Raw genomic sequence first — 25,555 nt, 5'->3', positions numbered from 1 at the left:
TTTTTTTTTTTTTTAGGCTACTGTGATTTCAAGTGTTTCCATAATCTCCTCAGCATGCTTGGTATTGGTATGCAGAAAGACTAATGAGAAGTTGATTTTTGTGGCCTGACACTTCACTGGCTGAAAGTGTCAATCATTTCTAGAAGTTTTCTGGTAGACATTTTGAAATCTCTTATGTATAATATTAAACAATTTGCAAATAGGGATAACTTGACTTCACCTTTTTCTATTTGTATCCCTGTAATTTTCCTCTGCCTTACAGCTCTAGCTGGGGCTTCAAGCACCATATTGAAAAGGAGTGAGGAGAATATACATCCTTGTCCCATTCCTGATTTTTACAGGGCTACCTTAAGTTTTTCTTCATTTACGATGATGTTGCTTTCTCTAACATTGATTACCAAAGAATGCTCCAGTGTCAGCTAGGCATGGGAAACCTCCCTTTAAGTTATTGGTTTGGAGAGTACAAGAGATTCCCCAAACAATATAGGTTATTGTCAATGCATTTGTTTGCCTTCAGGAACTTGAAGGTCAGACTCTATGACGGTTGATTCTACACAGGTTGGACAGATGGCTTGGAAGAATTGAGCGGGAGCTGACCTGGAAGTCTCCATGAAGACTTGCTCTGATATTACCAAAAGGTGCTATGCAAGCTGCCAAGGGAAAAAAAGCAATCAATAGTACAATTTCAATACTCCGATCTGGCTTTAGAACCTATGGAACACAACAATGAGCAACCCAACAAGATAATCTCCAGTGCGGCAATAGTAGCACTTTTATCTTGGGGGTAATCAATAGCAGCCTAATTAAGGACCAATCCTCAATAAGAGGGGATTCACGCCTGGTACTATAAAGTTAGCAATAACCCATGACTGAAAAAGTCATAGAGCCTAGAGGAAAACATATTACTGCCATTTTCCTAAGCCAGTATAATTTCTAACTGTATCTAAATACTTATCCTTAACTTCACAGGTAAGGTAGTTCTCAGATTTTATTAAAGGACCATCTTTTCGAAGCAGATGGAAATTATTCCAGTGATCCCCAACTGGTCAAAGTATGGAAAGTGAGAATGGGGTCCTCATCCCCAACTGACAAATCTACAGTCCTTACAGCTGAGACAAGGGAAACATCTTGGGAAGGGGGGGCAGAAAACCAGAATGTCTGTTGTGAGATAATGGCTTCTAAGAACATGACAGGGAAGCCATACTCACTAAATCTCAACACTACAGTTGCCTAAACAAGATTTACATAATCACAGCACACCAAATGACACATGGATATGGATGGGGAAATTTCATAAGGCTTCATGCCTAGATTATTAGCAGAGAGAAGGAAGGCTGGTTTTCTCTAGAGATGAGCTCCTGTAGAGATTATGAAATCCTAAGTGGGAACCCCGAAACACATGTGAATGTAAGTGACATTGATGGACAAAGGAGTTATATGTGTATGTGATGGAATAATAATTGTGTAAGTTTCAAATTTGAGTAAGAGATGGAGGACACAGGTGCACTTGAACAGGGAAGAATGTGGGATACAAGTGATGTAAATGCAGTACTCAGTGTGGCATTTAAAAATAAGTTAAAAAGAGAGTTAAGTCCAGCAACATGGATTTGCTAGTAAAGGGAATACTTACTAGTTGAGGTGCTGTTCATTTTCAACAATCATTTTAAACCTACACTTCTATTTGTTGATGTAATAATACATTTATTTCCATTTAGGAGGCCAGTGAATAACAGGATGTGCTTTTAGCATATCCTTACATGAAAATTGGGTTATAAAAAGATATTCCTCACATATTCTCACTTTTGCATAGAAAATGCTATAAATGAATAGAAAATATTTAGAAATGTAGGCACCAAATGGTAATTCAAATATATTAGAATAAAGAATTATATAAAAGTCTCCCTTGTTTCTTTGGATTTTTAAATCACTTGACAACATGGAAACAATACTTGTATATTTTTAAAGTTACAATCTAATAATTTTCATATCCCTTTGCAAAGATTGGTGGCATTTTAAGCAACTTAATTTTATCATTTTAACAAGCATTTAATCAGGGCAATTAGTTAATCAAAATGCAGAGAACAAGATTTCATTTAAATCTAGACCCTAGAGGAATTTTAAATGAAGCCATTTCTCTATACTTCTAAGTGTTAGAAAATTAAGAAAATTAAAAAAAATGGTTAAATTCTACTATGAAATATGTTTGAAATAAAAAGTAATGCGTTTTCTATTAAAACTGGCTAAGAATGTACTAGGGATGTGTGGTAGCTCAGTTGGAAGTATGCTTGTCTGTCAGTCATAAAACCTGGGATCTCAAGTAAACCAGGCCCCATAGCTTATGCTGTAATCCAACATGTGTGAGGAGGAGGAAAAGGAGGCAGAAGATCCCAAGTTTTTGGGCTATAGGAAACTCTGCCTCAAATAAAAGAGCTAAAACTAAGGGCATGCTATTTTCAGAGTAAAATCCTCACAGGTCTTTAGCCAGCGTGTTCTAGTGTTAAACTAATGTATACAGGAAGCAGAACGTGGGATGAGCATAATTCACTGTTATAATTACACTTGACAGATATGCACCACTTCTATTATTCATGGGCTCTGGTTGCACTCACCCAGAAAGACTTCATAGAATACTAAATATCCACACTCTTCATGAGAAGTCATTTGGAATTCGCATTAGTTCTCATCAGAGAAATCAAATTCAAAGATGCAGAAAACCAAATTTGATCATCTTAATACTATCCACAAAGACAAGAAAAATGAGTAATTTCCTAGGAGGCCCTGGGTCTAGTTAGCTCCCCTTGTGAAACTTAACACAGATGTGTGGAGGGTCATTTTTTTTTCTAAAGTAAAGCATCTTCTAACTGTTCTTAGGGCTTCAGCTCTGTGATTTCTGGTTGCTTATGACTAATCTCCTCAGTTTCTGTTACTTATCCTCTCCTGGAAGAATGCCTGCGTTTGTGTTTATATGCCTGCTGTCCCTCAGTGTGAGGCAAAGGCTACATCATCTGGAAGCCTACTTGGATTTCTTCAGGTGAGGCTCAGGCTCACCTTCTGGATGCCCTGTACCTGTTAACTGCTCATCCTTCCTGAATTGTGTATCTCAGTTACCCTGTATAGCTGCCATGCAGGCAGGAGCTGCATCTCGGCCTCCAATTATTTAAGTAGAGTCATGTGACAAGTTTCCAGCAATGGACCAAGAGCAAAAGAATGTGTTAAGAAAAGAGAATGTAAAAACAAACAAACAAAACACCAAAAACCAAAAAACAAAAGAGAATGCATCTCATGGACATTTTTTTTTGTTGTTGTTTTTGCTTTTGTTTTTGTTTTTTTAACCTGCCAACTGAATTTGCATGTTTTTAGGCAGGAACACAATGGGACCACATGACAGAAGGAGGTTGAATTTTCTGATCTACCCTGTAGAATCTTTTCACAGGCCAGGGAGTGGCAGTCATATAGACTTCTATCAAGCAAGTGAAACCTAGAGGTTTGTTACAGCAACTTACCTAGTTCCACAATAAGAATATTTCTTATTTCTAGCTCTTTTGCTTTATCAAAATTTTTCCATTTTTAAAGATGATACCTCCCTACAATATTATATTATCCTCCCCAAACAACCAGAATTTTGATAGCATGAAATTGATATGATACTTTATTTCTAATATCCAGCTTAGAATGAGAAAATACGATGTTTCTTTAAAAATTGAGGTTGTAATATTATATTTAAATGGATGGGTGGGATTTGTTAGACATCAGATGAACAAAGGGGCATGGCTGAGAGCCAAGTGACAGCCCTTGAGACAGAGACATGATCCTGAACTCGTCTGAACTTTCCTGGTACTTACAGGGCTGTGTTCTGAATATCATGAAGGCAAATGAAAACTTCCCACGTTGACAAGTTTAAGATTCAGAAACACGTGAAGCGATTGGTTTGCTCATCAGCATTGCCATTCTAGGACTCGTGGCCTTCAGACTCTAGGACCTGCCTCCATTTGGCCCCTGCAGTTTAGAGGCTGATTTTTTCATGATTGATTATGGAATTTGAGTGCTGTACACAGTGCTGTGTGTGTAAAAAAAATCCTGTGTTCTGAACACCCAACTTCTAGAATTCATTTCCATAAATGAGAAAGTACCTAGACAATGAAGACAAAAATGATAAAATGAATATGAATGAGATAGATATGGATGTCCTTTTTTGAAATATCAGGAATATGTTTCAGTCATGACCTTGGTCTAACATGATATTATAAAGAAAGCTAAAACTGGGAGCATGGTCTTATCTTCCCAGCCACTTTGGAGGCTGAGGCAAAGAGACTTGGAAGTTCAAGGCCTTCCTGGGTAATTGTGTAAGACTGTGTCCTCCAAAGTAGAGAACCTTTGCTGTAGCTTCATTCTTGGTAGCCTGTGAGAGGCTCCTGCTTTCATCCGAGATTCCAGGTAAGACTTTTATTTTTTCTTTCCTTTTGGGACTGTTATTAAAAGCTATCTTTCAACGTTAGTAAGTATCTTTAAAAGAGATAAATTCTCCAACTCTGCCATTTGTAATCTTTCTGGTTGACCTCAATGGGCTAATGTTTCCTTCCATGATTTTAATGACACAATGTTTTCTCATGGCTTGTGAAAAGCTTCTCACTGTTGTACTTATCCTTAGATCTCGTAGGCCTTTTGAGATATTTCTTGGTTTCGAGTTGTTTTAAGTAATCCATGCCAGTCACTCACAGTATTTAAATGAAGCTCGGCTCCTGATTTATCGTATCTTCTTCTGTTTTATTTTAAAACCAGCTTTGAATTAATTGGTCCCAAGCGTCATCCTTGGCTGCATCAGCGCCCCAGCATTACTAATACTCACTGGCTGACTATAGCACTAGCCCTTGAAAGTCTTATTTTTATGAAAATATTGAGCTTGCGGAGACACTAGTGACTCTTAGAATGGCAGATGGAAGGTGTCTGACCTGATTACAGTTTAAAATTGGCACATACAGTCCCACTTTTCTCACTAATTCACACACTTTTCACTGAGCAATAATGACGTGTTGTTTCAATGTTTTTCCTATCTCTGCCTCAGATTGTGGGAATTCATGCTTGGTTTATCCCTTAGTTAGCCCTTGGTCTTCTAACTGGTCGGTCATAGGCAAGGTGATGCTAGTTATGTTTTTGGTGTGTGCGTGCCTGTGTGTGTGTGTGTGTGTGTGTGTACTCTAATGTGCCATCTTGTTTCAAAGGGAAAGCTCTTATGAGCTACCATATGTAGTAAATAATAGAGAAAACATTAAAATCAGAGCTGGTGAGGTAGAAGAAAGCATCCTATTTCTTTACAGTAATGACAGACAATTTATATTCTATCTAGACAGACATTATAGGAAGACACTAACAAAGGTGGTTGCCATCTTTCAGACAATGACAATGCACCAAAGTGTCTTACAGAATTTTACATTATTTTGAAAATGACTCTCTTATTTATTTCTATTTTGTCTGTGAAGTAACAATGCAATGAAAATGGAATTTTTTATATGCTTAGGGAGTATTGCCCAATCAGGGAAGAAGAGAGAATTCTAGAATAGGCAAACCCACAATAAGTCTCAGGAAGGTACCAAGGAATGTCAGTAGTGGGAGGTGGGCAAAATCAGGTGAGTGAAATTATCCAGTGCAGATGGGTAAGGAGCATACGTGTTGTGCAAAGAAGGCTAAGGTTGAAGTTAAAGCTTTGGTCATCCAGGAGTCTGATATAGCTGTCTCCCGAGAGGTCCTGTCAGAGCCTTACAAATACAGAGGTGGATGCTTACAGTCAACCGTTGTACTGAGTGTGGGTCCCCAATAGAGGAGTTAGAGAAAGGACTGAAGGAGTTGAAGGGGTTTGCACCCCCATAGGAAGAACAACAATATCAACCAACCAGACCCCCCCAGAACTCCAAGGGACTAAGCCATCAACCAAGGAGTACACATGGCTCCAGCTGCATATGTAGCAGATGATGGCCTTGTCAAGCATAAATGGGAGGAGAAGTCCTTGGTCCTATAGATGCCCCAGTGTAGGGGAATTGAGGGTGGAGAGAGTAGAGGAACACTCTCATAGAAGCACAGAAGAAGGGAGAGGGAGGATGGGGTAGGGGCTTTCCAGGAGGGAGGAAACTAGGAAAGGGGGTATATTTAAAATGTAAATAAAGAAAATGTCTAATAATAATAATAATAATAATAATAATAATAATAATAATGATAATGATAATGATAAGCTTTGGTCATCAAGCTTGCTGGTTTGAACAAGATCTCACAAGGCATGAGAAACCATTATGACTTCTAAGAACAGGAGTATGATGGTCAGATTTGTAGAAACTGGACTGCATTGGGATGTCAATAGGAAGCAACAAGATGGAGGGAGACACATCAGGAGACATCTTGAGTCAAGAGTCTAGGGATGTCAAGGTACAAAGCTATCATGAAAGACAAAGAAGAGTGTAAAGTTTGGGGAGGTTAGGAAAACTTATTGATGACTTTGCTTTTCAAATTTGGGTAATGAAACAAACATGGATGATGTTAATGAGAGATGTGCATAGGAGAAGGCTTTGTGTGGAGACTATGGACTTTTGCTTTGATGTGCTAAGCTCAAGTCCTTCGTGAACTGTTCTGTTGTGAGGGTGGGCTGGGATGCTGCTAATATCATTTATAACTAGGCATCAATGGCAGCCATTGGGATTTCTATAAATACATCATTAATTTTGGAAAATCCCTTCTCTGCACATCTGCAGGAGACCTGGGAGTCACTGCATGAACAGCAAAGGTCTCACTTAATCATGAGTCCACTGAAGGTTGGAGGTAGAAAATGACACATCCGAGTTCTATTTAGTTCAATAAAACATATAAGTGTCATGTTGAGCTGGGTATATGTCTCCATATGTATTCATTTCTTGGATAAAGATAAAGAATATTATTGAATACTTGGACGTGGTTCCTCTCTTGGCTTTGACTCTGCTGATTATTTTGGATTACTCTTGAATACTACATAGATAAAAACACACATACATATAATTATATATATATGGTAATATATGTATAATAAAATAGCTGGGGAAATTCTATTTCTTCACATTTATACATTTACTGTTCTAAAATGCTTTTAATTTTGCCAAGTAAGTAACCACAGACTTACTAGGGATATTTTAAGACATCATGCAGTAAGGTTTCAGAGAGTCTGTTTCCTGGACCTCATCTTCTAGAACAGAAATTAGGCCCTCAAAGAAGGACAAGCTATCACTTTGGGTGTGACAGGAAAACTTGCCCGTGGATACTCAAAGAGTCCAGGATCTGAGCCAGAGGCAAAGAAATTGTTACCAAGAAGGTGACTTATTTTCAAAGGAAGAATTGTTGCTGAATGGAAACAAGCAGAACAGTTCACTATCTCATGATGGAGGAGAGAGGGTGCTGGTTAGCAAGTGCGTAGCTATGTGAAGCTGGCAAAGAGCTGGGCTGTCTTCTGAAGTTACCACTTAAGTATGGGGAAGAAAGTCAAGACCACAGACTCTGCAGAGATGGAATTCTGTCTGACCAACTTAGAATGAATCCCCAGCCTTATCTGGAAAACTCCAGACTAGCAGGCATGGGTGGACCTTAAGGTAACAGTAAAAATTTCATATCTAGGGGACAATTTGTTTTGAAATTTATCTTTGTCATCCCAGCATGTCTATAACATACATGCAAAGAACTTCCTTATCAGCTAATAATAGTGAAGAAGTCTAGATAAATACAATCCATCTACATCTACTGATTATTCATATCTACATCTCCCAATATCGATGTACAAGTAGCTTTAATAAAACATATCTCATCTTTAGTTTAGTCTAAATTTTTATCCATAATCTAAACTAAAAAACTTAGAACAAGAACTAGAGAATTATAAAACATCTTCAAGTTTGTGAGTAAATATTTAAACCTTTAAATGGGTAATTCTTTTCTTATACATAGCAATGACCAGTGCAGAACTCTTCTTTAGATTTTCAATCTTGAATACAAACTGAAGCCACAGCTAGACTTGTAAAGGAATAGAAATGTACACATTGATCCTAAATTCATGCCCATATCCTGGGTTGGCTCCAATAGTTAAAAGAAGGAATCCAGGTGCAAACACCTGGCTTTTATTAAAAAACAAAACAAAACAAAAACCTTATAGTATTTTAAGAAGCATACCAAATAATGTCCCATCGCCTATAGCCCAGTTAAGTGGAATTCCACATTCCTCGCTTCTGCATGCATGAAGCTCTTTTGAACATCAAAAATTGCTCCAATTCTGAAGTAGTGGTAGATAAATTGCCATTAATTTACTGTTTCTGATTCATCACATTCCACATATTGCAAAGTAATTTCTTCTGTGACTTTCTAGAGCATGTGTGCGGCAGAAGGCTGCATGCTGGAAATGAGCAGTTTTCTTTAATACTCCTTCCTGAGATTAGGAGGCCATTAGACTGCTGCCTCCACACTTTTTTTGAGTAAATCTGTCTGCTAAAGGCAGACTCTGACTCATCCTGGTATCTGAAAAAGCTCAAACTTGTCCAACATGGAAGCTTAAAGTTTTACCATAGCTTCTGATTGCTGCTCATATGATGTTTCCTGTTCAATAATCATTCCATTCAAAAATCTTGTCTCTTTCATAAATTTCCTCTGAAATTTTTAAAAATATCTTCTTTTGCCTTAAAGCCCCTTTTGTTTTTAACTAACACGTCCCTCAGCTCACTGTAGTTAGTTCATCTTAACCGGATCATAATGCACAGTGCTCAGCATTGCCCAGGATATTTCCCGGGTCCATATCTTTGGCCAGGAAGTGGTTGGACTACTCTTCCTTCCCCTGTGCCCTTTCTATGGCCCCAGAATACTCACTCAGTGTTGCAATATCCTTTTGTTTAGAATGCTTCAATAACTCATGCCCATTGTTCTCATTAACTTACTGTATTTAAATAATCCAAAGTATCATATCTGAAATCATTTGACTAAACTGTATACTTCTCTTTCCTTATCTGTAGATTACAAATAATTTTTAAAATGAAATATCAAAGAATTGTATCATAAAACTTTAGAATAGGTCTGTTATTCAGAAAGCTTCCAAAAAACTTAGTATCCATGTTGCCATGAGTAAGTTTGTCTCCACTAGAGAAGGCGTCTGTCGTCTTTCTTCACCCTGGGGTCTTTGTATCTTCTCCAGTATCAGCACCCAATAGGTGCTGAGTTAAGTGATGATGTGATACTGGGAACATAGTTATGGTTATTACCATAGTCAGAAAAGGGGAAAAGCAGCTTAGAGGAGTCAGGCTATTTCCTTAAGGAAAATGCTATAAAAGTTAGTGCATGTCCGTGGTTGATAGTGATGGAACAGTTCTAACAATCTGGGGTTTCTACAATCTAGAATATACTCTAGTAATCTTTTCTTCAAGTACCATTTTCTGGCTAACTCAAAAGCAACAACAATGGAAGGTCTGGTTTGCTTGGACAATGCCTGGCTGGTGGCTTATGTTCTCTCTCTTCATTTGATCATTCTCCCCTTTGCTTTCTGGTACCAGGATCCTCATAGTTGTCACCCATGCTGATCTCCTCAAAGGACTTCATTCTTTCTGTCTTTCCCCTTGGGTCTCTGATCTCTCCTTTGTGGCAAGACTTTCTCTGTAGTTTGTACATGTACTTATATCTCTTCCATCTTCAAACAAAAGGATAACAAACAAAATAATTTTCCTTTGTGCTCCAAGACCATTTCCACTCACTTCACTGACGGCTTAATAAATTTGTTTTTTGCAATCCTGGGGATCTAACCTCTGGTCTTGCACATGCTAGGCAAGTGATCCATGCTGAGTCATTTCCCCAGCATTTCGTTACTTGTTGATACTAATGTGTCCATGTTAAGCCTAATAGTCACTTCCTGATATTGGCTTAGTGGCTTCTTAACAGTAATGTAATCCATTAAATTTTTATTCATCTCAAAACTGGAGCATGGTTGTCTTTGTCTCAGCCTTATTCCAGCTATTTTCCATCCCTGAACTTAGATGGCTTTTTATTCTTGTACATCTTGTCTCCTTTCTCTATATATCTGTTTGTAGGTTCTTTCATCTATACCAAGTATGTAAAATTCTTTTTTCTCTACATCATGCTCCATCATTCTTCTGTGATCTTAATACAAGCCATCACGTCTTGTCTAATGCTATAGTATGGTTTTACTCTCTGAAAGCATAGGTACTAGAGGCTTAATTCCAAGTTGTTGTGGGAGATGGAATGAGACCTTAAAGAATAGGGTCTGATGGTGTTGTAAACTTGGCTCAACCCAGAGAACACAGATTGACAATAGATCGTAGCAATAACATAAGGGACAACCTTGTACACAGAAAACACACATCTTTTATACTTTATAGAGGACAGATTCCTGCAACAAGGCTAGCTGGCTTACTCTGGTTGGTGGAACACAGGACAAAGGATCATCAGGCATTGGTTGGCTTGCTCAGGTGGCTGTTCTTGGCTTAGTCAGCCAACATCCCTATCCAGCTCTGCACCTGGCCTTGAAAAGTCTCTGGGAAGGGGCTGAGTAACTAGGTGGTAGGGGGATTGTCATCACCAAGGTCAAGGTGACAGTTTGTGGTCTTTTTCGAAATTCACCACAGGAGGTGTTGGGGGGCTCTTCCGAGTACTGCTAATCTCATTTTCTTGGACCTTAACATCATTGCGACCACCAGTTATTTTTGTTTTATCCTTCCTTAGCTTAGTCAGAATGGCCTGATCATTCTGTCTCAACATTCTGACCACCAGAACTTTGTCCTTGGGTATCCCTGGAATGCAACTTCTCAGTGTTTGAAGCTGCTGCTAATAGGAGCTGGAATATGGCTCTCTTATTCTACTGTGAAACTTTATTTCTACACTCCCAGAACTTTGTTTTTCACTTTATTACTTCAATGGGTGGTCCTTAGGTCATTGAGAGCATGCCAGTAGAAGGGAATATTTGGCCTCTGGATTGAGTTTTCAAAGATGGAGTAGGAGGCTGAGCCTGACCCAGAGCCTCTCTCTGACTTACTGTTGGAATACATAACATTTATTCTCTCAAGGGTAGCCACTATTGCATCTAGCATGAGCTACCCAGCCATGAGGGGCCCTTGCAAGAATATGAACCATGCCAATTGGACTTTGTTTATCAAAATATGAGCTAGTAATGTACTCAAAAGCTCAGCCTTCCTCAGGCATTTCATTGTAAAACACAGACCAATCTATCTTGTTCTACCAATTGTTCTGATGAATACCAATCTGCTTATGTTACAGCCCCGCTTACTGTAACTTTTATTTTCAAGTCAAGCCAAACTGTGGCCCAGAATAGAGAGCACTGGGCACTAAACTTGCCTACCTTCTAGCTCTTATGCTTCCCCACTCCCTAACACACTACCCTGACCCCATCCCCCGCCCAGCCCCACTCCCTTCTGAGTCTCATGGCTCAATATTTTTCTTTCCTTTGGTGTTATCCTGAACCGTCCTTCCTTTCCAGATTCCTGCTTTCCCCTCATCTTTACCTTATCGACTCCTGCTCATCCATCAAAATTTAATTAAAGCATTACATTCCCTGGGAAGAACCTGTCACTCCAGTCAGCTTTAATATTCTCCATGAGCACTCGCAGGCAGTCGCGTCTGTTGAGAGCGGTGAAGCACTACCATGGCCACAGGGATAACTCAGGGGCAAAAAGTTGAGGCCAAGCCTTAGCTTTGTCCTTCCTAGCTATGTGACCACCCTTGCCTTACGCCTCAGTTTCCTTTTTTATAAAGTGCATGTGTAAGTGATATGTCTACTTCAGAGAGTTGCTAGGATGGGGGGTGATTTGTATAAAGAATCTGGCGTAAGGCCTCAGACAAAATGACCTAAGAAGGCTGAGCTGGCCTGTTAATGTACAGCCACCCATGTACTTGCTTGCTTTCCAAATGGCCACATCTGTTAAGAGAAGAAAGTATATTTTGAGCATGTTCCCTCAGCCCTGATCACAGTACCAGAAGCCTAGTAAACATCTAGGAAAAACTCACTGAATGAATGAATAAACATGAAATAGTAAGTGAGAAGGAAAGTTAAATTTTTACCTTAACGTATGCTAATGAGTAAGACTGCTCTGATTTTATCTTGTGTTTTTCTGCTTGTGCAAAGGATGCTGATGACATCTCATTAACTTGTGGTACACAAGCTCACTGTTCTCCGAGTCAAGAATCCTCTACTCTTGACAGAAGGGCACAATGTAGTTAATTAACGGGACTGCTATTCTGGAAAGCAACATGTAGGCATACACTGTGACGGAATCCCTCTGAGACACACGAAGAGAAACGACATTTAAATTCCCATCAGAAATCCTAAACGAATGAAATGGGGAAGAGGAGAACGAGTGTAAGCAAAGTTTGCCTGCAGAAAAACACCTTTTCTGAGCTTCCGGGTAGTCAGCTACCAGAAAGCTCTTCTGAAGGATTCTTTACCTGCCGCCCAGAAATCCAACCAAGAAAAGTTGAAGTGAATAATTGTAAATCATGGAGGTACTAGCAAGTGTCAACCATGCCAGGTTTCCCCTCCGTGTTGTGAGTAAGATTTGATGAAAAAAAAAAAAAAACAGATGGAAGCACAATGTAGAGTACTAGGCTAAGAGAATGACAGACAGCTTCAGTCACATCTACTGCAGGAATCTTTTAATCCTATGCAGATGCACGCCCTTTTCCTAGCACATACTCACACTCTACTAAGCCCAAAGTCACTATGTCCTAATGCTTTTCTGCTGAGGGCTATTGTTTTTTTTGCAGCTAGTCACCAGAATTGTCAACCCTGTAACTGCCTACTCCAAGAGATTTAAATATATTGTTTAAAATACTCAATTCTTTCCTTGGGAGATGTCTTTCTACCTTGTCCATTTTAATTCATATTCTTGGCAAACAGCTGACCTGATACCATTTGGTGGTTAATCTTCATTATTAGTTTGACTGGATTAAGTAGGGGTACACCTGTGTATGCCTGTTATGGCTTTAAAAACAATTAGTTTGCTGTATGTTGCTTTTATTATGTTTAGGTATGTGCCCTGAGTTCCTGATCTTTCCAAGGTTTTTAATATGAAGGGGTGTTATATTTTGTCAAAGGTTTCTTCAGCATCTAATGAGATGATCATGTGACTTTTGCTTTGAGTTTGTTTATATAGTAGATTATGTTGGTGGATTTCCATATATTGAACCATCCCTGCATCCCTAGGATGAAGCCTACTTGATGATCATTTTGATGTGTTCTTGGATTCAGTTTGTGAGTATTTTTGCATTGATATTCATAAGCTAAATTGGTCTGAAGTTCTCTTTCTTTGTTGGGTCTTTGTGTGGCTTAGGTATCAGTGTAATTGTGGCTTCACAGAGTGAATTATGTAGTATTCTTTCTGTTTCTAATTTGTGCAATAGTTTGAGGAGTATTAGTATTAGATCTTCTTTGAAGGTCTGATAGAATTCTGCACTAAAACCATGGGGCGCTGGGCTTTTATTTTTTGGGGAGAAAGGGGTTGGGAGACTTTTAATAACTGCATCTATTTCCTTAGGGGTCATGGGACTGTTTAGATAGTATATCTGGTCCTGATTTAACTTTGGTACCAGGTATCTGTCTAGAAAATCAGCCATTTCATCTAGATTTTCCAGTTTTGTTGAGTATAGGCTTTTGTAGTAGGATCTGATGATTTTTTTGAATTTCCTCAGTTTTTGTTGTTACGTCTCCCTTTTAATTTCTTATTTTGTTAATTTGGATACTGTCTCTGTGTCCTTTAGTTAGTTTGGCTAAGGGTTTATCTATCTTGTTGATTTTCTTAACCAGTTCTTAGTTTTGTTGATTCTTTTATAGTTCTCTCTGTTTCTAATTGTTTGGTTTCAGCTCTGAGTTTGTTTATTTCCTGTCATCTACTTCTCTTGCTTATGTTTGCTTCCTTTTGTTCAGTACATTTGTTTCAGATGTGCTGTTAAGCTGCTAGTTTAGGATCTCCCTAGTTTCTTTATGAAGACACTCAGTGTTATGAATTTTCTTCTTAGCACTGCTTTCATTGGGTCCCATAAGTTTGAGTATACTGCACCTTCATTTTTTGATAAATTCTAGAAAGTCTTTAATTTCTTTCTTTATTTCTTCCCTGACCAAGTTACTGAGTAGAGAGTTGTTCATTTTCTGTAAGTATGTGTCTCTCTGTTGTTCTTGTTGTTATTGAAGATCAGCCTTAGTTCCTGGTGATCTGATAAAATGTGTGGGATTATTTCAATCTTTTTGTATCTGTTGAGACTTGTTTTTTTTTTTTTTTTTTTTTTTGTTTGATTGTATGATCAATTTTGGAGCAGGTATCATGAGGTGCTGAGAAGAAGGTATATTCTTTTGTTTTAGGGTGGAATGTTCTATAGATATCTGTTAAATCTGTTTGGTTCATACCTTCTGTTAGTTTTACTGTGTCTCTGTTAATTTCTGTTTTCATGATCTGTCCATTGGGGAGGGTGGGGTGTTGAAGTTTCCTACTATTATTTTGTGAGGTTCAATATGTGCCTTGAGCTTTAATAACATTTCTTTTACAAATGTGGATACTCTTACATTTGGGGCATAGATGTCCAGAATTGAGAGTTCATCTTGGTGTATTTTTCCTTTGATGAGTATGAAGTATCCTTCCTCATTTCCTTTGATAACTTTTGGTTGAAATTTTATTTTATTGGATATTAGAATGGCTACTACAACTTGTTTCTTGGGACCATTTACTTGGAATTTTTTTCTAGCCTTTTAGTCTGAGGTAGTAGTGTCTGTCTTTGTCACTGATGTGCGTTTCCTATATGCAACAAAATGCTGCCGGAAGCTGGAAACAACTCAGATGTCTCTCAGTGGAAGAAAGGACACAGAAAATGGGGCACATTTACACACTGGAATATTACTCAGCTATTAAAAATGATGACTTCATGAACTTTGTTGGCAAATGGATGGAGCTAGAAAATATCATCCTGAGTGAGGTAACCCGCCCAAAAGGACATACATGCTATGTACTCACTGATAAGTGGCTATTAGCCCCAAAGCTCAGAATAACCATGATACAACTCATTATCATATGAAGCTTAACAAGAAGGAAGGCCAAAGTGCGGATGCATCTAACCCACTTAGAAGGGGGAACAAAATAATCATGGGAGACAGAGGGAGGGAGGGATATGTGTGTGAGAAGGGAGAAGGAAGAGAAACAAATGGTCAGGATCAGGTATGAGAAGAGACAGGAGAGAAGTCCAGAGGTCCAGGAGAATGAATAGAAGTAAGTAGCAGTGTGGGGGGACCACTAGAAGGTACCAGACACCAGGGATGTAAGATACTCCCAGGACCTAATGGGGATGACATTAGCCAAAATATTCAACAGCAGGGAGGTAGAACCTGAAGAGACCACCTCCAATAGATAGACATGGCCCCAGTGGAGGACTGGGGCCACCAAGTCTTCTAAAAATTTTAACACAGAATTTTCCCTGTCTAAAGAAAATGCGGGCACAGAAATGGAGCAGAGGCTGAAGAAAAGGCCATCCAGAAACTGCCCCACCATGTGATCCATTCCATTGACAGACACCAAACCCCAACACTATTGTTGGTGCCAAGATGTGCATGCAGACAGGAGCCTGGTATGGCTGTCCTCTGAGAGGATCTGCAAGCACCTGACTAAGACAGATTCAGATACTCACAGCCAACCATTGGACCGAGCCTGAAGATCCCAATGGAATTGTTAGGAGAAGGGCTGAAGGAACTGAAGGGGATTGCAACCCCATAGGAAGAATAACAGTATCAACTAACCAGACCCTCAGAGCTAAACCCCCAACCAAAGAGTATACATGGATCAGTCTATAGCTCCTGCTACAAATGTAGCAGATGACTGCCTTATCTGACATCAGTGGGAGGGGAGGCACTTGGTCCTGTGGAGGCTTGATGCTCCAGAGAAGGGGGATGCTAGAGGGGTGAGGTGGGAGTAGGTGGGAGGGTTGGGGAGCACCCTCTGAGAGGCAAAGAGGAAGGGAATGGGGTTGCAGATTCATGTAGGGGAGCCTGGGACGGGAGATAGGAAGGTCACATTTGAAATATAAACAAATAAAATGATTAATAAAAAAATTAGATCCTGGGACCTCTGAACTAAGGAATGCATTAATCTCTTGGTGGACATAATTTGATGGCACTATTGGGAGGTGGGTAAAAAAGTGGAGGAGATTGTATTTATGGAAGGAACTAGGCCACTGGGACTGCCCTTGGGGCTCTATCTTTCCCTGATCTTTTTCTGCATGCCTCTTCTCTTCTTTCAGGTCAATTAAAGTCAGCAGCTTCCAGGTGACACAGATTCTTTCTGCTGTGATGTTCTGCTCCAGTGGGGTCACCTGGCTATATACATCCAACTCTATGAAATCTTGAGCTGAGATAAATAGTTCCCCTTTTCAGATGTCCTCAGGCATTTTGGTCACAGATAACACAAAAATAAGAATATCTTTCCTTGTACTTTTACTCTCTGCCTTAACAGTTATATGAAATTTCTGGGAACTTGTGTTATATATTCAAGGCAGCTTAGTTTAGCCTTTTTCCTAAGTTGCAACGCAATCATTCCAAATAAACATCATGAACTAATTTGTGCCTCAGTTTCTCTTAAGGGTTGACAGCTTCACAGGAATGCCACTTCTTACTTTCTTTGAAAAGGTTTGTCTCATGTACACATACCTGTCATCACCTACTGCACACAATACACTAAGGTACCTCTGAACTCTGATGGAAATGCTCAAAGTGATACTTTCTACTTTCTGCTGGTCAAGGGTCTTTAAAAAATATTTTTACTTTTAGTGGATTTTAGAAGGTACAGGAGGCTCTAGAAGAGACTGTTTCAAGCCTGCATCTTGAAGATTCTGTACATCTTCACCCCATACAAACAATATGACAGAAAGGTCAGGTATATGACAGGTTGGAGGCTGTAATTCACCTTCTTACACTTTTGCTATTGCAGAAAGACCTTCTAGGAAAGAGCCTTAGAGCAGTAGGTGAAGATCTAGGCTTACAACCCAAAGATCTGTAGGCTTTGAAAACATCTCTGAAGATTTTCCTCAATAAGAAATAAATGAAATCCTTTGATGCTTGTTGAAAGCCAATGCAATCTCTGAACTAGGTTTATCCCCTGCTTCCAAGACATGATTGTACAAAACACAGGCAGGTTAAATAGTCAGGGAACCCAAGGAGCATTGTAGAAGCATACAGAACTTTTCAAATATAGAGTTGCCCATTTTTAGGCCATGGGATAGTTCTAATATGCTCTCTAACTAATGTGGAAGAAAGAACATAGTTGGTTAAATTAATTTTAACTGAAGGAAATGAAAAATCCCATTTTAATAATTATGAACCCTAATTCAGTGGAGAGGGCATTTTAATCAATAAATTAATTAGTTTTAATTCTAGGGCCAGACTACTTTCAGTCTTCTTTTTAATCAGATCTTGTCTATGGTGAAAACTGTAAGTTGCTGATGTCTGTTGTAGTGAGAACAGAGGCTGGGGTTAAAGAAAAGGAAAAGGTTTGCATATGAAGGTCTGAACAAGCTAGGGAGATGGTGGCTTACAGTTGAGTCTGAGATATCTAAGGTAGATAGAGAAAGAGAAGAAGAGGACTGGTGATAACAGACCAATTGTTTACATGCCCAAAGATCTGGAAGGACATATTTATCATCCTTTCCTAAAGTCTTGCTTCTAATGAAGCTGATTGTAACAGACTCAACAATAAGTAAAGATGGTTCTAACAATAGAAGACTATCTCAGACCACCAGCTTGACATGAGGCAATCAAGAAAGGCTATCTATACCTTAGTGGCTGGGATAGAATTCACTCTCTGTCATGATAGAGCTACAACTGATTATGTAAATATGAGGATAAAGAGAGCATAGTATAATTAGTGACACCTGAGGTACCTGCAGAGCCCAAGTGTAGTAATACTGGCCAAATGACTAACAGCTATTGACAATCAAGGTCAATAACTAACAAGTTTGGAGTCAGAGATGAACAGTACATGAACAACACATGATCATTGCCATGGCTGGTCCAGAGGGACAGGCATAGGATATGTGGGCCCTCAATGATTGACTCTGTCACCATAGCTCAGAAAATTAAACAACACCAATGGACATTATTTCAGCCATTGTCTAGCATCTGTCATGTCCCTGTTAAGTCCCCTGGCCAAGGAGTTCAATAGTCTTTTTCTCTCCTGGGAGCCTCTTCTATTCTTGGGAGTTTCTGTCATGTTCCCCCAATTTCTTGCTATTCCATTGTTCTTAGTAAAATTTGCTTCTGTTGTACATAATCCCATGAGAGCTAACATCTTTAACCTTTTTTGTGTGAGACAATGGATTTGGAATCACTATCTCAGGTTGACTTTTGTGACATCCAAGTGCCTAGTATCTCAAGACCCGGGTTCCAGCACTACTGGGCTGAGAATTTCTGACCATACTGAAAAACCCTGCATTACCATGGGGAACCTTGCAAAGGTAATTCTAGTACTTACTAGATACTGAAGTAAATTCTCCACGAATGTCTGCAGTCCATTTTCAGAGAAGTCTCCCAAAATTGACATCATAATTTTATATAATTCAAAATTGGGATTCAACATGACTAAGTAATTCAATCCTAAATTTGGATTTGAATCTGAGACTCTTGAGCCTTCACCTATTTCTTCTGTGTTACAATCTACCATTTAAAATGAGAACTCTGGCCAGACAGTGGTGGCGCAAGCCTTTAATTCCAGCACTTGGGAGGCAGAGGCAGGTGGATTTCTGAGTTCGAGGCCAGCCTGGTCTACAGAGTGAGTTCCAGGACAGCCAGGGATATACAGAGAAACCCTGACTTGAAAAATGAAAAAAAAAAAAAAAAAAAAAAAAAAAAAAAAAAAAGAGAGAGAGAGAAATCTGGGATTTCAACATAAAAAAAATGTTTATCTGAGGTTATCTTTTAAAAAGGGTGCATTGCATATTTATAAGTACAAAAAGAGAAGATCCTTAGATATACTGGGAGATAGCTTTGGGATTATTCTTGGAACAGAAGCATAAGCTAACAGTAGTGTAGAGAACCTACAGGGCACAGATACAGGGAGAAATTCAAGCTGTCATACTCAGCAGGGGGCTGAGAGCTTGCAGAAGACTGGGCTTAGAGTCTTGTGCACGCTTTTGACTTATCTCAACAGATAGAGGAGCCTGACAAGTAATCATTTAACCTGGAGTTCTGCATATTATTAATGTATCCTAATCTGATGATACGTGGACCTTGGTAAAGCAATACTTGTCTGTGAATCTGCCTGGCCTCTCTTCCCACAGAAGCAATCCTGAAAGTGGAACTCCACATGGTTGGTGGGTCCAAGGCCAAGTGGGCATGACTCTTCATTTCTGTATCCTTGTTTAACCAAATTATAATTTTGGAATGTGAGAATGCAGAACTTCATTGAGAGAACTGCACAGCAGTGTTTTGTTTCATCAAATGGCTGGTCTGTGGCTGCCTCAGTCACATTGATATCTCCATCTTCCTTCACATTGATCCCTCTACCTTTTGCCTTTCAGGCTGATTTACACTCCTCTGACTACTCTTGACCACTTTCTTGGAAAGCAAGAACATTAAACAAAGAACCTTATTGTATGCTCTCCCAGCACTCGTAAAGCAGAGCTTTCTTCTCTACTAACATGTTGATAGGAAGTGAATACTCACACTTGAGCTCCAGCTTGATGAAGTCTGTGTTCCCCAGATTTTCCAGAAATACTCCCCGGGGGATTAACGTCTTGAAGTAGAAAGAAATGTCAGCACTTGTTTCCCCTTGGAAGGTAGAGAAGTGCAGGTAGGATGATGGGTTTGGGAAGGAGGCAGCGTTCCAATAATTTCCTGTGGGATGAAGAGAGAAGACAAGTTATTGTGTACCGTGATTAGGACAATTTTATATATATATATATATATATATATATATATATATATATATATAACGTACTCCTTAAGTATGATAAACCCTCATGGGTAGTAGCCATGCATCTTTAAACAACTGCTGATAGAGCAGAGACTCTTCAGGGGAGCTGTCTTCAAGTTGTGCCTGTAGCTATAGATGTGGCAGGGGCATGAAGTCAGAAACATCAAGATTTACATATGAAAGATGCCAGTTTGTAGAGCAAGACTGGGAGGCTTTCTTTCCTTCACCTAAAGAACAGAGCATGCACAGAGTGTGAGAGACAGTCTGTAAAATACAAATGAGAAGGGGCTATAAATGTCCTATAAGGGCCATATAACATGTGGCTATTTCCTCAGTTCACCAGCCCAATCTGATTTTTGGGGCACCTTTTCTTCTCTTAATAAATGTTCTTAACTTCAGTCTCTAACCATAAGTCCCTGGTGTACTTTTTTGTTCTGGGGCAGAAGAGCCTGAAATCACATGCCCTCTGAACTCACCCAGGTGCTTTTAGTCAATCAGTACTATGAAACTCCTGGGATGGCATGACCCATCCTTTCCAACCATTGCCTGGCTGAGTGGCCAGTGTCTCAAGAAGAACAATTTATAAGGCATAATAAAACTCCCAGCCAGCTAACTCAGATTCCATCAGGACTAATGGATCACAAAATTAACATGGGACTATGACCTGACATGCAACTTGATCTTCTGTGTAGACTCCTTTCTAATGTGCACATTTGACTATCTCAGGTTAAGCCCAGATTAAGATAAAAATTCGTAGATGTGTTTTAAAGTAGTTTCTAAAGCCTTGAGCTTTAACATTAATTCTACAATCTGTCCTAATGGTGTGCATATGTCTTTTAAAGAGCATAATAGGTGAGCTGAGCTTACTTCATTAGTTTATACTCATCTACAAACTTTACTTTCTCTTCTCTAATAAAAACTGTGTATATATATGAAATTAAATCCAATTATAATTCTTTAATGAAGGTAACTTTATGTGGGCACTACTATACTAAGCTATAATTTTAAATTAAACATGTAGTATTGTTCCACTCAGATATTAAATTACCTTCCTACCTCACTAAAGCTATTTGTTTTTGTAGGCATGTAGGATATAGTGACATCCAGATAAGTGCATGGAATATTTAAAGTTAAATGCATTATAGATATACACATTAAAATTTTAATGAGTTTATGTGAGCCACTTCAATGATTTCTCAATAAAGCAACACCAGACTGTAAGTGGCTTAGTGCCACTAGTTGGGGAGAGCATGAAAAGAAACTTAAGTGTTCATGTTCCTGGAAACAAAACAAAGATAACATTATGCCTTGGTTAGTTTCAGTACCTTGGTGAATATCAAAATCTAAGGATGGAAGTTCCTTAAATTAAGTGCTAAAATAGTTGCATGTAATTTATACACATTTTTCTGTATATATTAAATCATCTCCAGATTACTGGTGATACTTAATAAAATGGGAATTCTGTAATTCACCAACATAATACAAGAGATAGAAGAGAGAATCTCAGGGGGAGAAGATACCTTAGAAAACATTGACACAACAGTCAAAGAAAATGCATTATGCAAAAAGCTCCTAACCCAAAACATCCAGGAAATGCGGGACACAATGAGAAGACCAAAACTAAGGATAATAGGTATAGAAGAGAGTCTTCACTCTCTTCCCTACCTAAAGGGCCAGTAAATATCTTCACCAAAATTATAGAAGAAAACTTCCTTAACCTAAAGAAAGAAATGCCCATGAACATACAAGAAGCCTATAGAACTCCAAATAGACTGGACCAGAAAAGAAATTCCTCCTGCCACATAATAATCAAAACACCAAATACATTAAATAAAGAAAGAATATTAAAATCAGTAAGGGGAAAAGGTCAAGTAACATATAAAGGCAGACCCATCAAAATTACACCAGACTTCTCACCATAGACTATGAAAGCTAGAAGATCCTGGGCAGATGTCATACAGACCCTAAGAGAACATAAATGCCAGCCCAGGCTACTACACCCAGCAAACTCTCAATTACCATAGACGAAGAAAACAAGATATTCCAAGACAAACCCAAATTTACACAACATCTTTCCATAAATCCAGCCCTACAAAAGATAATAAATGGAAAACATCAACACAAGGAGGGAAACTACACCCTAGAGAAGGCAAGAAAGTACTCTTTCAATAAGCCCAAAAGAAAATAGGTACACAAACATAATGCCATCTCTAAAAACAAAAATAACATGGAGTAACAATCACTTTTCCTTAATATCTCTTAACATCAATGGACTCAATTCCACAATAAAAAGACATAGACTAAGAGGACCCAACATTTTGTTGCATACAGGAAACCCACTTCAGTGACAGACTGACACTACCTTAGAGTAAAAGGTTGGAATACAATTTTCCAAGCAAATGGTTCCAAGAAACAAAATGGAGTAGCCATTCTAATATCAAATAAAATCAACTTTCAACCAAAAGTTATCAAAAAGCATAAGGAAGGACACTTCATAGTGGTCAAAGGAAAAATCTATCAAGATGAACTCTCAATTCTGAATATCTATGCCCAAAATGCAAGGGCAGCCACATTTATGAACGAAACTTTAATAAAACTCAAAGCACATATCGCACCCCACACAATAATAGTGGAAGACTTTAACACTCCACTCTCAGCAATGGACAGATCATGGAAACAGAAACTAAACAAATAGAGTGAAACTAACAGAAGTTATGAACCAAATAGATCTAACAGATATTTATGGAACATTTCACCCTAAAGCAAAGGAATATACTTTCTTCTCAGCACCTCATGGTACCATCGCCAAAATTGACCATATAATTGGTCAAAAAACAGGCCTCAACAGATACAAGAAGATGGAAATAATCTGATGCACTCTCTCAGATAACCACAGACTAATGCTGGTCTTAAATTACAACAAAAACAATGGAAAATACACATACACATGGAAACTGAACAAGGCTCTACTCAATGATAACTTGGTCAAGGAAGAAATAAAGAAAGAAGTTAAAGACTTTTTAGAATTTAATGAAAATGAAGACACATCATACCAAAACTTATGGGACACAATGAAAGCAGTGGTAAGAGGAAAACTCAAAGCTCTAAGTGTCTCAAAAAAGAAACTGGAGAGAGCTTACACTAACAGCTTGACAGCACACTTGAAAGCTCTAGAACAAAAAGAAGCAAATACACCCAAGAGGAGTAGATGGCAGGAAATAATGAAACTCAGGGCTGAAATCAACCAAATAGAAACAAAAAGAACTATACAAAGAATCAACAAAACCAGGAACTGGGTCTTTGAGAAAATCTACAAGATAGATAAACCCTTAGCCAGACTAACCAGAAGGCACAGAGACAGTATCCAAATTAATAAAATCAGAAATGAAAAGGGAGACATGACAATGGAAACTGTGGAAATTCAAAAAATCATCAGATCCTACTATGAAAGTTTATACTCAACTAAACTGGAAAATATGGATGAAATGGACAATTTTCTAGACACATACAAAGTTAAAACAGGATCAGATAAACCATCTAAGCAGTCCCATAACCTCTAAAGGAATAGAAACAGTCATTAAAAGTCTCCCAACCAAAAAAGCTCAGGACCAGACGGGTTTAGTGGAGAATTCTATCAGACCTTCAAAGAAGACCTGATACCAATACTCTTCAAACTACTCCACAAAAGAGAAACAAGGAACACTACCCGATTCATTCTATGCAGCCACAATTACTCTTATATCTAAACCCCACAAAGACCAAACAAAGAAAGAAAACTTCAGACCAATCTCCTTTATAAACATTGATGCAAAAATACTCAATAAAATTCTTGCCAACCAAATCCAAGAACACATCAAAATGGTCATTCACCACAATCAAGTAGGCTTCATCCCAGGGATCAGGGATGGTTCAATATATGGAAATCCATCAACATAATCCAGTACATAAACAAACTCAATGGAAAAAACCCAAGTGATCATTTCATTAGATGCTGAAAAAGCATTTGACAAAATTCAGCATCCCTTCATGTTAAAAGTCTTGGAAAGATCAGGAATTCAAGGCTCACACCTAAATGTAGTAAAAGCACTATACAGAAAACCAGTGGCCAAGATCAAACTGAATGGAAAGAAACTTGAAGCAATTCTATTAAAATCAGTGAGTAGAAAAGGCTTCCTACTCTCTCCCTATCTATTTAACATAATACTTGAAGTTCTAGCTAGGGCAATTAGACAACAAAAGGAGGTCAGAGGGATACAAATTGGAAAGGAAGAAGTCAAAAAATACTGTTTGCAGATGATATGATCATATACTTAAGTGACCCCCAAAATTCCACCAGAGAACTCATAGACCTGATAAACAACTTCAGCAAAGTGGCTGGATATAAAATTAACTCAAAAAAATCAGTAGCCTTACTCTACTCAAAGGATAAACAGGCTGAGAAAGAAATTAAGGAAATGACACCCTTTACAATAGGCACACATAATATTATATACCTTGGTGTGACTCTAACCAAGCAATTGAAAGACCCGTATGACAAGAACTTCAAGTCTCTGAAGAAAGAAATCGAAGATCTCAGAAGATGGAAAGATCTCCCAGGCTCATGGATAGGCAGGATTAATATTGTAAAAATGGCCATCTCGCCGAAAGCAATCTATAGATTCAATGCAATCCCCATCAAAATTCTAAATCAATTTTTCATAGACTTAGAAAGAGCAATTTGCAAATTCATTTGGAATAACAAAAAACCCAAGAAAGCAAAAACTATTCTCAACAATAAAAGAACTTCTGGGGAAAATCACCATCCCTGACCTCAAGCTGTACTACAGAGCAGTAGTGATTAAAAACTGCATGGTATTGGTACAGAGACAGGCAGGAAGATCAGAGAAATAGAGTTGAAGACCCAGAAATGAACCCATATACATATGATCAATTGATCTTTGACAAAGGAGCTAAAAACATCCAGTGGATTAAAGACAGCATTTTTAACAAATGGTGTTGGTTCAACTCATGGTCGGCTTGTAGAAAAATACAAATTGACCCATTCTTATCTCCTTGTACAAAGCTCAAGTCCAAGTGGATCAAGGACTCCCACATAAAACCAGATACATTGAAGCTTATATAAGAGAAAGTGGGGGAAAAGCCTCAAACACACAGGCACGGGAAAAATTCCACTGGCTTTTGCTGTAAGATCAAGAATCGACAAATGGGACCTCATAAAATTATAAAGCTTCTGTAAGGCAAACGATACCGTCAATAGGTTGAAAAGGCAGCCAACAGATTGGGAAAAGATCTTTACCAATCCTACATCTGAAAGAGGGCTAATAACCTGTAGGCAGCCGCTTGGAAACGATCATCAGCCGCTTGGATGATCTTAAGCGGCCGCTTAGACGATCGTATCCAAGATGGTGGCTGCAGTGGCAATAGACTATTCTACTGCACATGTGCCCCTCCCGAGCGGGTGTATACTGCACATGCGCCCCTCCTGAGCAGGTGTATGCTAATGAGGGTTTTCCAGGGAACCAATCCAGGAGGATGTGGCAGCTCAAGCTCGGGTATATAAGGGGCTGTCTCCAGACAGTCGGGGCCACTCCACAGAAGCAAGC

The 25,555-nt window shown here is 38.7% G+C and overlaps 1 protein-coding gene and 1 long non-coding RNA gene across 2 annotated transcripts in view; one reads left to right on the top strand and one right to left on the bottom strand.

The window, feature by feature from the left end:
- The window catches only part of Cntnap2 (contactin associated protein 2), a 2,139,844-nt gene that overhangs the window by 262,858 nt on the left and 1,851,431 nt on the right, over positions 1–25,555 (bottom strand). The window contains exon 16 of the mRNA XM_031381709.1: positions 19,703–19,873. Within this exon, the coding sequence (XP_031237569.1) occupies positions 19,703–19,873 (171 nt within the window). The remainder of the gene's footprint in view (positions 1–19,702; positions 19,874–25,555) is intronic.
- Positions 5,569–12,846, top strand: LOC116098832. The gene is made up of 2 exons (XR_004121961.1): positions 5,569–5,624; positions 12,137–12,846. It is a non-coding gene; the product is annotated as an uncharacterized LOC116098832 (long non-coding RNA).

The sequence above is a fragment of the Mastomys coucha genome, unplaced genomic scaffold, assembly GCF_008632895.1.
Source record: "Mastomys coucha isolate ucsf_1 unplaced genomic scaffold, UCSF_Mcou_1 pScaffold20, whole genome shotgun sequence".
In the NCBI taxonomy this organism is placed as follows: Eukaryota; Metazoa; Chordata; class Mammalia; order Rodentia; family Muridae; genus Mastomys; species Mastomys coucha.
The sequence above is the reverse complement of the archived record's forward strand: the minus strand, read 5'-3'. Positions and strand labels throughout refer to the sequence as shown.